General features: G+C 46.0%; 1 protein-coding gene across 1 annotated transcript in view; it reads right to left on the reverse strand.

Annotated features, from left to right (window-relative positions):
* suclg1 (succinate-CoA ligase GDP/ADP-forming subunit alph) overlaps window positions 1-13244 on the reverse strand; it is an 89543-nt gene that overhangs the window by 42233 nt on the left and 34066 nt on the right. Inside the window, exons 3-5 of the mRNA XM_085975537.1 lie at window positions 4158-4274; window positions 1384-1596; window positions 79-136 (exon numbers count right to left, since the gene is read on the reverse strand). Of these exons, the coding sequence (XP_085831663.1) occupies window positions 79-136; window positions 1384-1596; window positions 4158-4274 (388 nt within the window). The remainder of the gene's footprint in view (window positions 1-78; window positions 137-1383; window positions 1597-4157; window positions 4275-13244) is intronic.

A 13244-nucleotide genomic window follows, 5' to 3' on the forward strand; every position in this document is an offset into this window, starting at 1 on the left:
TGTTGAAGTTTGCTTCATTGCACATTACAGTGCCAAAAGTCCTTAAGAGATAGAGGCTAATTTGTATCCAGTACTCACCAATTCTTCCCTTCATATGTATGTGTCCGGGCATGATTCCAATTTTACACTCTCCGGGCTTAAAAAGAATAAATTAATTCAGGGGAATAAGGCATGTCACAGTCTGCATGCAACAATCAAATAAGCAAACTACAAAGAGGAGGCACAGAAATAAAAGCTTTTAACAATTTACTTCAAGCGAACATGCCAAAAACCACTGAAATCAACGTTAGCTGCTCAAACTAAGATAATTAAGAAATGATACAGAATAACCAGCTATTGGGCATTCCTGAGAAAGAGCAGAACACTACAACCAACATTCCCTATAAACTGCGCAGCCGCGCAGCTCTCGGCCGGTCCCGCGCAGCCTGGGACCGGCTTTTCAATGTTAAGTTTCGTGCATGTGCGAAACTGTGAATGGGCCGCGCAGCCCCTTATAAGGGTCCGCGCACCCCCAAAAAAGAGCGCACATTGACTACTACATACTAGACAGGAAAAATAGTTTGTGTTTGCTCCCAACGTGCTACGTTTGGTTTTTTCTTTGGGGTCTGGACAACGTTGACAAGGCAGTATTTATTACCCATCCTTAGTTGCTCTGAGAGCATTAAGAATCAACCACCTAGTATCAGAATGGAGTCATGTGTAGGCCAGACTGGATAAGGGTGGCAGGTTTCCTTCCCTGAGCTAGTTGGGTTTTTAAAGGTCAATCCAGCAGCTTTCATGGTCATTTTGTTCCAGTACTCATCCACAAATGATCCAAGTTTATTGAATCCAATTTTACAACTTGCCATAGTGCAATTTGAACTTGCAATTGCTAGGATACTTGCCACCCCCACCCAATCATTTAGCTCATGCACCAGTATATGGCAGTAGCTCAAAATGGACAGTAAAATCAGAAGCTTTCTGCTCTCGATTGTTATGCAAGGATTCCTACTGGAAAGGTTTTATGTTGTGTGTCAGATGAGGACAATGTCCGGTTTGACACTGATGCACTTGTGGTCAAATAGCCTGGCAGCAGTCTATAATTCATACATGTGGAATGACAAATCTGACAGGGTATCAGAGCACGATGGACACTTACCCTAAAAGGAGTCAGGGTCTTCAAAGCTCAAGAAAACCGGGGCAAAATAAAAACCTACTCTATAGAGCTGTACAAGTATTTACATTGAGTTTGGGAGTCGTCTGGAATTCAGGACAATGAATGGCTCACAATGACTTCTCTATATTCTTTCCCCTTAATCTAACTTCTGGTTTTATTATCCTTGAACCAATGAAACTTTATCATTTAAACTAAAATGGCATGAATCACTTCTTCAGGACACTTACATTTATTACTCCTGGACAGTTGGGGCCTATGAACCGAGTCTTGCTCTGACGAAGTAGTCGATGTTTCACTCGTACCATGTCCTGCTGTGGAATTCCTTCCGTGATGCAGACCACCAGCGGGATCTCAGCATCAATCGCCTCGAGGATGGCGGCAGCAGCGAATGGGGGAGGGACGTAGATAACAGACGCATCAGCTCCTGTGCTTTCTTTGGCCTAAAAGGACAGACATCAGGAGAGTTTATTCTTTGTAGGGCTTTGGAAGGGTTGGGCCATTAACCCTTTCTCTTCGGGTGAAATATGCTGCAACAAAGAGAAGGCTACAGGGTTTGCGCTTGAGATGACCTATGTCCCCTTCTCAGACACGCCATTAAAAGCGAGCCTTGCGAGAAAATGGGAGGAAGAAACCAGCCTTGGTCACTTCAGTCACATCTCAGCTACTGACTGAAGAACTGGATGGCAGCCAACGCCTTCAGCTGGGAAACATACATGGGATGCAATAGGGTAGTGGAGGAGAATATAAACAAAAAAACACAAGCCTCTCCTATAATACTTCAGTACATAATGATCCACAATTTAAAAAAAAATACAATTACACTGAAGTAGAACAACAAGCATTTATTAAAGGTAGAAGTTATTTAAAAAGGGCATGTGTCATGGTGAGACTAATGGGGGGAAAAATTCAGTATCACGCCGTTTGGGGTGCCATTATCGGCCATGCGCAAAGTTTAGCGCCTGGCGCTAATTATCGTCTCCGACAGCAAACTTGGCTTTTATCGCCCCTGGAGGTGATTGGAGCGGCAAATCAGGCGCTTCACACCTGTCTTAAAGCGCAAAGGCCGAGGAGCGAGGCGCTACCTCAAAGCGCTGACGAAACAAGGGCGGGCAAATCAAAATAAACCTGCAAAGTGCTGCTCAGTACTCAAAACTCCTTCACACAGCGTTGAATCTCTCCAGGAGTCTCTCTCTCTCTCAGAATGCATGGTGCAAAAATGTCAGCAACAAAAAAAGGCAGGAAGCGGTCGCCAAGTCCCTTTCTGACAGCATAACGCTCCCCTCAACCTGTCATTGCTAGCAGCAGGCGGTAAGGCAGGGGGCGCCACTCAATATCCGGTCCGGGGCGCTACGCATTCGACTGACGTCACAATCTGCCGGCGCAGGAGATCGCGGTGGTAGTGTTTAGCGCCACCGCAAAATGTCTGGTTAATTTCGCGAGCGGCGCAAACATCGCCGCGCCCGGGCGCTCGTTGCTTTGCGCCCCATTAGCACCCTCTTAAGGCACTAATGGGAGGCGCAAACAACTGAATTTTTCCCCCATGAAATCCATAAAGTGCAACATGCACACTGCTGTAACCCTCATCAATGCCTTGGTCACCTCGAGACTCGACTATTTCAATACTTTCCTGGCCAGCCTCCCATCCTTCCCCTGCCATGAACTTCAGCTCATCCAAAACTTTGTTGCCCGTAACCTATCCCACGCCGAGTCCCACTCACCCATCACCTATGTCCTCATCGGTGCCCCAGGCCTCCAATTTAAAACTCTAATTCTTCTGTTTAAATCGAATTCCATCTCGAACTTCCTCCAGCACCCCCCCGCCCCCTGCAAGAACTCTCCAGTCCTGACTCTGGCCTTTTACCCATCTCCCCAGCCTTTGCGCCACTACTGGCAGCTGTGCCTTCAACCATTTAAGCCCCACTTTCTGGAATTTCCTGCTTAAATCTTTCCAGTTCCCACTCCTCGTTTAAGACCCTCCTTAAAACCCACCTCTGCGACCAAGGTTGTGGTCACCTTTCTTACTATCTCCTTCCTTGGCTGGTTGCCTGTTTTTTTCCCTGACACTTCTGTTAATCACCATTGTAGGTTTTTTTCCTATGTTAAAGGCATTATAGTAATCCGAAATAACAACAGAAAATGCTGGAAACACTCAGCAGGCCAGGCAACATCCGTGGAGAGAAAATAGAGTCAACGTTTCGGGTCAAACCCTTTGTCAAGACTGGAAAAGCACTGGAAATGAAGTAGATTAAAAGGCCAGGTTGGGAGAGAACAAAAGAGAAGTGAAGAGACATTAAGAAGTATTCAAAACGAGACGAGGTGGTGATAGGACTAGCAGAGACAAAAGACGGCTCTAGATTAGGTGTGAAATGTTCTGGCAGAATGGGAGACAGCTGCCATGTGGGAGAGAGAAAAAAAGGGGGGGGGGGGGAAAAGAGGGCCAAAACAAAAGGTGTGGATAAAAAAATATGCAAAAATGTAATAGGGGCCGAGGTTATGATCTGAAATTGTTGAACTCAATAGAGTCCGGAAGGCTGTAAAGTGCCTAATAGGAAGATGAGGTGCTGTTCCTCGAGCTTACGCTGACCTTCCGTGGAACAATGCAAGAGCCTCTATGGCTGAAGTTTTTTTTTTTTTTTTTAAAAAGCTCTGTGCAGCGCTGTGTTATTGGTCAGTAAACACTGCACGGCCGTTTCTGGACTTTGATGAGGCAATGCGACAATGGCAGATGCACTCCAAAGCAGTTCAAGACCGATTCTGAAGCAGTCAGAAAACTCAGGACTTTTCAGGTTTTGTGCCGATTCCGTATCCTTTTTTCATGCATCTCCTAAAAATGTCCCACAAGCCTCGACACGCTTAAATTGCAGAAATTAAGAGAATTTTGTTAAACATTACAAAATGTCTACTGGCTCTTTTACATTTTTTTTGTTAAATCTATTAAAACAGGAAAAGATTCTCCCTGGCGAGAAGTCACTGTTGAAAGCATTAAACCCACTGCATTTACCTCTTTAACTGTGTTGAAGACAGGCAGATTCAAGTGGCTTTTGCCCCCTTTGCCCGGTGACACACCTCCGACTACGTTAGTGCCATACTCCAAAGCCTGCTGGCTGTGGAACGTTCCCTGGAATATACAATAAAATGAGGGGGGAAAAAAGTTATTAAGTTAACATTCAATAAAATAATCCCTACAGTTTTAAAACAAAACTCTGATTTTTTTCTCCTCTGGTACTTTATGATAAAGAGCGAGTGCCTGCACATTACTCGAGTAGTTAGGTGGGGAGTGATCTCACAGCCAAGCACGATTCTGCCCTCACCTGTTATTCATGCACTTTCCAGCAGGGGGCACTGGAGAGCAATCAGGTGTTGAAATCCTGTCCAATTTTGCCCCAACTCAAGCTGAGGTAAATTATACCGCACCATCTACCCCTGGGCTGATGTCAGCTAATTTAGAACAAACTTGCGGGGGGGGGCGAATTAAATCTGGGAACTTGAATGCACTTTTCTACTTGAATATTTAAAACAAGTTTTTCAGAGCTTTCCAAAATAGACGAAGCTTAGAAAATATGGCGACAAAAATTAGCATTGCAAACAATGTTCCCGTTAAACTGCGCGGCCACGCAGCAGTCTGGAGATCCTGCACAGGCCGCTCACCAGCTTTTAAATGGAAAAAATGTACATGTGCGGAAATTTGAACGGGCCGCTCAGCTATTTAAAGGGGCCATGCACCCAAAAAGAAATTAGAGGGACCATTGATTGCAAACTAAACACACAAAATGGACATGCTAGAGAGTCCCATTCAAAGGTACTAATAAACAAAGGCAGGCAAAATCTCATAACTGTCGCTATGCTGGTTCACAGTGGGCACACATCTTCCACACAGCCTCTCCTGCTCAGGACTGCCAGTCCAATACAGGTACATGCACTGACTGTAGGGGTACTTGAGCCCAGTATTGGTGCAAGTGCATCACAACAGCAATTAGATGTAAAATAAAGTTTCAGCAGAACTTCAAATTAAAAAAAATTCAACAAGCACAGCAAAAGTTAACTAATTCCAAAGTATTGCTCAAACCACATAGCCTGTTAACCAGGCAACTCTTAACATGGTATACAACACGGGAACACACAAAAAAAAAAGAGAACCAACATTAAAGAATGAGAAAGAAACAGCTCAGAGGGGAAACTAATGTTGCATTTATAGAAGACATTTACAATTCAACTACTTGAGAAACTACTAAGAAAGAAAAGGGAAAGAAAGGAAGAGAAAAGAGAAAGAAAGGAACGAAAGGAAAAGGAGAAGAAAAGAAAGACTTGCATTTCTATAGCGCCTTTCACTGCCACCGGATGTCCCAAAGCGCTTTACAGCCAATGAGGTACTTTTTGAAGTGCGGTCACTGTTGTAATGCAAGTAATATTAACTAGTTTGTTTTTAAATTTTATTAAAAGCTCTGCTCCAGAGCTCTAATCTAGTGGTTCTCAAACTTTTTTGGTGGAAGGACCCCTTTTCAAATGGATTAGTAATCACGGACCCCACCGCCCCCAATCTAGATTATATCCTATAAACTCCTTGCACATTTACATTACTGAATGTAAAGTTCATCAGTGTCCTGTTAAAGGGACTTGCGTTAAATTTTGCCAGGGCTGTCCGATAGTGAACACTGATGTGATTGGTGATGTGAAAACTTTCATCTTCCCTTCAGCTGAAAGGTAACCCTGTCAGTTCGGCAACATGCCTGTTGAATACTTCACCGCACGACTCTTCCTGGAGTGGGGCAACACTGGCACCATTTCAGGTGTAACTGGGGTACGGTAGCACAGTGGTTATGTTACTGGACTAGTAATCCAGAGGTAACAACAGAAATTGCTGGAAAAACTCAGCAGGTCAGGCAACATCCATGGAGAGAAATTTGAGTTGACGTCTCGGGTCGAACCCTTCTTCAAAACTGGAAAGAAAAGATAGGTCGGAGGCAGGGCTGCGATCGGACAAAAGAATAAAAGAAACAAAAGAAGTAAAAGAGACAATAAAAGGTATTAGAAGCTAGATGAGATGGTAATAGGCTGAGATTAGGTGTAAAGTGTACTGGCAGGGCAAGAGATAGCTGCCAGGTGTGAGAGAGAAACAAAAGGAAAGGGGGGTGGGGGAAAGGGGTGGGAAAATTACAAGAAAAAATGAAAAAGGGGCCGAGGTAATGATCTGAAATTGTTGAACTCGATATTGAGTCCGGAAGGCTGCAAAGTGCCTAATCGGAAGATGAGTTGCTGTTCCTCGAGTTTACGTTGAGCTTCCGTGGAACAATACAAGAGGCCAAGGACGGTGAGGTCCGAGTGGGAATGGAGCGGTGAATTAAAATGACAGGCGACCGGAAGCTCGGGGTCACCCTTACGGACTGAACGGAGGTGTTCCGCAAAGCATCTCGTCTAGCTTCTAATACCTTTTATTGTCTCTTTTACTTCTTTTGTTTCTTTTATTCTTTTGTCCGATCGCAGCCCTGCCTCCGATCTATCTTCTTTTCTTTCCAGTTTTGAAGGGTTCGACCCGAAACGTCAACTCAAATTTCTCTCCATGGATGTTGCCTGACCTGCTGAGTTTGTCCAGCATTTTCTGTTGTTATTTCGTATTTCCAACATCCGCAGTATTTTGCTATCGTACTAGTAATCCAGAGGCCTGGACTAATGATCCAGAGACGCGAGTTCAAATTCTACCACGGCAGCTGGGGAATTTAAATTCAGTTAATTAAATTTGGAATTAAAAAGCAAGTAATGGTGACCATGAAACTACTGGATTGTCGAAAAATCCCAACTGGTTCACTAATGTCCTTTAGGGAAGGAAATTACCCAGTCTGGCCTACATGTGACTCCAGACCCACAGCAATGTGTTGACTCTAAACTGCCCTCTGAAATGGCCGAGCAAGTCACTCAGTTGTACCAAACCGCGACGACAAAGTCAGCACTGTGGGAGTACCTTCACCACACGGACTGCAGCAGTTCAAGGCAGCGGCTCACCACCACCTTCTCAAGGGCAATTAAGGATGGGCAATAAATGCCGGCCTTGCCAGCGACGCCCACGTCGCGTGAACGAATAAAAAAAAGTAACCCTCCACCACCGGCCTACTCACTCACAGCTGCTGTGTGCTTCAGGCCTTTTGCCCTCCCCCTCTGCTGTATATCGGCCCGTCTGTGCGGACCCCAGTTTGAGAACCAATGGATTATTCTTCCATTATCCAAATACGTGGGAGGGCTGCGGTCATATCCAAATAGCAAATCACAACAAGAGTGTTCAGATTGACCCTGGGCAATGCTACAATACCTGGTATTGGCAGATAGTCGCTTCAGTTAACTGGGCGTGTGGGCTTACCTACAGGAATGATTTTTGACACTGGACTCAAAACCATCTGGTGCAGCCTAAAAACTTGAACACCCTCCCCATCGCCCTCCTATTTCCTGTCACCCCCCATCCATCTATCAGTCTCCTCCCTTCTCCTTCTCATCCCTCCCCCCCCTTTGTCTCTCTCCCCTTGCCTCTGGTCTCGCTCCCCAACCCGTTGTCTCTCTTCTGTCCCCTCCTTCCATTCTCTCTCCCTCACATCTCTCCGTCAATCACTCTCCCCAGTCTCTGTCTTTTTCAGTCTTTTTCCAACTACCTGTGTTTCTTTCTCCACCTCTTTCTCTGTACCTCCATCTCTCGCTCCCATTCCTCTTGCTGTACCTCCATCTCTCTCCCCGTCACTCTTCCCCATCCCTCTATGTCCAGCTCTCTCTCTCTCTCTATCTCACCTAGTCCTCTCTCTCGGTATCTCCATCTCTCTCCCCATCACATCTCTCTCTCTACTCCCATCTCTCCACCTTCATCACTCTCTCTCCCCGTCACTCTTCCCCATCGCTCTCTCGGTGTACCCCCATCTCTCTGCCTATCTCTCCCATCTCTCTATGAGCTTCCATCTCTTTCTCCCCATCACGCTTCCCTAAATCGCTCTTTCTCCCTCATTTTTCTTCCATGCGTCTCTCTGTACCCCATCTCCCCACTTTCTCTCCTACCCCCACCCAAGTCTCCCCCCCACCAGATCACACTCGCTGACTCTGCCGACTGCTCGAACAACGGCTGGACCTCGTTGCCACACCGCCGGGAGCAGCTTCCCCACGGACCCCTTGGAAAGTCTCTACAGACCCCCAGGGGTCTGCGGACAACCACTGCTCTAATAACTGACCGTAATAAATATCTTATAAGCAATCTGCGCAAAGGTAATAAGCAAGCTGAACAGAGAAATCCCCGATGAATAATTTATCATCTGACAGGTTCAACAAATGCACAAATCACTAAACGTTGCGACACAGGTTAGCAAGGCCATAAAAAAAGCAAACCAAGCACTAGGATTTATTTCTAGAAGTATAGAATTGAAAAGTAGGGAAGTTATGCTAAACCTGTATTGAACCTTGGTTAGACCACACTTGGAGTACTGTGTACAGTTCTGGTCCCCATATTGTAAAAGGGATATAGAGGCACTGGAGAGGGTGCAGAGAAGATTTACATGGATGATACCAGAAATGCGAGGGTATAACCTATCAGGAAAGGATGAACAGGCCAAGTCTCCTTTCCCTTGAAAAAAAGGCTGAAGGGTGACCGAATAGAGGTCTTTAAAATGATGAAAGGTTTTGATAGAGTGGATACAGAGAGAATGTTTCCACTTGTGGGGAAGAGCATAACTAGAGGCCATCAATATAAGATAGTCACCAAGAAATCCAATAGGGAATTCAGGAGAAACTTCTTTACCCAGAGTGTGGTGAGAATGCGGAACTCGCTACCACAGGGAGTGGTTGAAGTGAACAGTATCGATGCATTTAAGGGGAGGCTGGACAAGCATATGAGGGAGAAGGGAATCGAGGGTTATGCTGATAGATTTAGATGAGGAAAGACGGGAGGAGGCTCGACTGGAGCATAAACACCGGCATGAACTGGTTGGGCCGAATGGCCTGTTTCTGTGCCGTATATCCCATGTAATCCTGTGTAAACATATCAGAGTCTAAATGAAATGGATATCCATTTTATTAAATCTTTTACACTTTGAGCTGAAACCTTTTTGTTTTGCAGAGTTTTACAAGAAAGGTTTTAAAATGCTGAAATCGATTTCCTTCAGCTGCATCCCATCAGCTTACTTAGCAAAGATACAAAAGAACAACTTCCCATAATGAAAGTATCTGCACGGCTTATGACAGCAGGAATTAATGGTGGTCTTCTGTATAAAAATATAGAGATGGCCACAAACTCCGACATAGAAACATAGAAGATAGGAGCAGGAGTAGGCCATTCGGACCCTCGAGCCTGCTCCGCCATTCAATGAGATCATGGCTGATCATCCAAACTCAGTACCCTGTCCCTGCCTTCGCCCCATATCCCTTGATCCCTTTAGCCTTAAGAAATATATCCAACTCCTTCTTGAATATATTTAATGAATTGGCCTCTACTGCCTTCTGTGATAGAGAATTCCACAGGTTCACCACTCTCTGGGTGAAGAAATTTCTCCTCATCTCTGTCCTAAATGGCTTACCCCTTATCCTTAGACTGTGACCCCTGGTTCTGGACTCCCCCGCCATCGGGAACATCCTTCCTGCATCTAGTCTGTCTAGTCCTGTTAGAATTTTATAAGTTTCAATGAGATCCCCTCTCATTCTTCTAAACTCCAGCGAATATAAGCCTAATCGACCCAATCTCTCCTCATACGTCATTCCTGCCATCCCAGGTATCAGTCTGGTGAATCTTCGCTGCACTCTCTCCATGGCAAGAACATCCTTCCTCAGATAAGGCGACCAAAACTGCACACAATACTCAAGGTGTGGTCTCACCAAGGCCCTGTACAACTGCAGCAAAACATCCTTGCTCCTGTACTCGAATCCTCTCGCTATGAAGGCCAACATACCATTTGCCTTCTTAACCGCCTGCTGCACCTGCATGCTTACCTTCAGCGACTGGTGCACAAGGACACCCAGGTCTCGTTGCACTTCCCCTTTTCCCAATCTATTGCCGTTCAGATAATAATGGGCTCAAGTGTGGCAGAGGGAAGGTGCATGGCCATTTTACATTTACCTACACAGAGGGTGGCGAATGCTCAGGGAGGCAGTGGGCACAGATGACGTGGAAAAATATATGGGATGCAACTGCCCATGTCACACAAGTCTTGATCATAAAAAGGACAGAATTGTTTTAAAAATCTAAATATTATTGACTTAAAAAAAAAGTATTAGTGAAAATTGTTAAACGCAGATCCAGGGGCTCGGAAACACCTCGCTCAAGCATCTCCATAGAAATGATGACTTCCTTGTCATTTCACACAATTCTTTTCAACAACAATCTCGCATGGAAAGTGGAGAGATGATTTTATACTAGCTACATAAATTTCTGTCACAGGATATGGAGAACAGAAAAACTCAAGGGGTGATAATAATGACAATAATGCAAGAACCAAGCGGGAAAGGACACTACAGGAGGGAAAGGAATCTCTAAGGATTGTTCTCTTCAGAGCAGGGAAGGTTAAGGGAAGATTTAATAGAGGTGTTCAAAATTATGAAGGGTTTTGATTGAAAAAAATTGATAAACAAACTGTTTCCACTGGCACAGGGTAACTAGAGGGCACAGATTTAAGATCCTTGGTAAAAAAAAAGTCAATGGGAAAGAGGAGGATTTATTTTACATAGCAAACATTTTATGATCTGGAATTCACTGCCTGAAACGGTGTTAGAAGCAGATTCAGAGGTAACTTTCATCAGGGAATTGGATATATACTGGAAAAGAAAAAAGAATTGCAGGGATATGGGGAAAAAGCAGAGTAATGGGACTAATTGGATCGCTCTTTCAAAGAGCCAGTACAGGCACGTTGGGCCAAATGGCCTCCTCTTGTGCTGTAGGATTCTATAATAATCGCACATATTAATGGCCATGAAAAATATCTGGGTGCATACGCGAGGGTCGAACACAGGACAGTACAAGACAGGAGAAGACTCTACCGTCCCTCTGACCAGTCCCAAAAGCATCAATTGCCCACCTCCTCAGATATCCAATTAAAATCCCTTAAATTTTCCTCATCACCTGCCTCCGAGTGGGCCATTACACCTATTCACCACACTCTGTGTAAAGCAGTTAAATCAAAAATGTCCATGCTCTTCCCACATGAGCCCACGTCCCCAGCTTCGAGGGTTTGTGGCAACGTCAAATATATTAGAAGTTAATTTAATCTACTACCTTAAGAATCTCGAGTATCTCCTGAGACCTCGGTTCTCCAGAGTAAACATTCCCTTGGTTTATAGTTCAGGTGCCTTAAGCTAGGTATCAATTGGACGGTCGTTTTTTTTTGCACTGCCTCCAATGCCTGGATAGCCTTGCTGTCGTATGGCGCCCACAACTGTACATACTCATCCAGGTACGGCCATACCAGTGCCTTGATGAGACCCATTATTACCGTCAGGGGTTTGTGCTTGATCTTGCTAGTTACACATCCCAAGATGTAATTCATTAGATTTCTCTATTGTTACTACACACTGCACTATGTATTTCTGTGCACTATTGGTTTCAGTTAGCAATCCATCAGTGCCCCCAGATCCTGTGTTGTGTCCTGTTGCCTACAGACATTGGCCTAGAAATTCACTGGCGCCCCAAGCCAGGGCGCCGGAAGTACTGCCCCGGAAGGAGTCGCGAGCGCCCGCTGGAAATTCAGTTTCGGCGCCCCAAACGGAAGCGCGGCGCTACTCGAGGCGCCCTGCATCCCTCTTGGGGCGCTGCAACTGAAAATCGCAGCACAATGTGCCGCAGCGCGCTGCGGTACTGCAGGCCTTCCTCCCCTTCTTAAAGGGGAGGGGCCTACTGCAGCGCGATCAGAGATCGCGAGTGCCGGCAAAAGAGCCCGGCACCGAGGAGAAGTGCCAGACTCTTGGGACACAGCCGGCACAACGCGGGGGGGGGGGGGGGGGGGGGGCGCTCAGGAGGCCGGGGACGGCAGCGGGAAGAGGTGCTGGCAGGCGGCCAGCAAAAAAAATGGCCGCCCCGCACCTCAGCGCCTCTACCGCCGCAGGTAGGCCCCCCTGAACCGGTCGCGAATTGCGACTGGCGTTAAAGCAGGGGGCGCTACCAAATTTGGCGACCGGGGCAGTAGCAGGCCGCTGCGCACACCGATGACGTCATTGGTGGCGGCGCAGCGCTAACGGCTAGCGCCACCATTAGCGCCCCGCTAAATTTAGCGGGAGGCGTGGCCAGTGGCGCTAAACGCACGAAGTGCCCTCTTTGGGCACTAACAGGTGGTGCAGCCCACTGAATTTCTAGGCCATTGAGTTTATATTCCCAATGTTTCTTTTTTAGTCTCATTAACTTGCTTTTTTCCCCATATTAAATGCCATTTGCCACCTTCCCATCCCATCCCGAGCCCTTCCTATTTGGTTCCCATGTTCCCTATTGTTTGAAACCTCTCTCAATTTGGAGTCATCTGCAAATTTATACAGCTTTGCTCCTGTCCCCAGCTCTGAATCAGTTATATGCGGTGACCAGCAATCATCCCTGCAACACCCACTAGTGACAAACTGTCTACCCACTACTATGTTTTATGTCGAGGTGTCCAAACCATGATCTGTGAGCCACCTGCAGCCCCCCAATCTCTGAAAGCTAGCCCTCGAAGTCCATGCAACACAGTCCTACTTGTGGCTCACAAAGACAAAAGGCTAGAACATCCCTCCTCTGTATAATGAATATAAGAGAACAGTCCAACTTTTCACAGCAACTATAAAGCAAAACTAAGATATCAGCAAGTGTAACTGATGCAATAAAGAGAACATTTGTGCAATACTGTGCAGCACTCTATGGGAACAGATTAGAACATTTAATGTATTGAAAAATATTCTGCAGCTATTGACTCGGCCGTTAAAGGATTGCCTAGCATGGCTCTGAATAAAGATTTCAGCTTCAATCCCCAGCCTATTCTGAGGCAGCACCTCAGCTGGGTCACCAGTAAGGAATGGTGCAATTAGCTTCAGTGCCCCTCCAAGATTGAAAAGGAGGCACCCATAAAACCACTGTCAGTGCCATTAGGAGAGGGCACCAACACCCCTGAAACCAGAG

Source organism: Somniosus microcephalus, chromosome 2 (genome assembly GCF_052327205.1).
Source record: "Somniosus microcephalus isolate GS21.2 chromosome 2, FLI_Smic_1.0, whole genome shotgun sequence".
Taxonomy (NCBI): domain Eukaryota; kingdom Metazoa; phylum Chordata; class Chondrichthyes; order Squaliformes; family Somniosidae; genus Somniosus; species Somniosus microcephalus.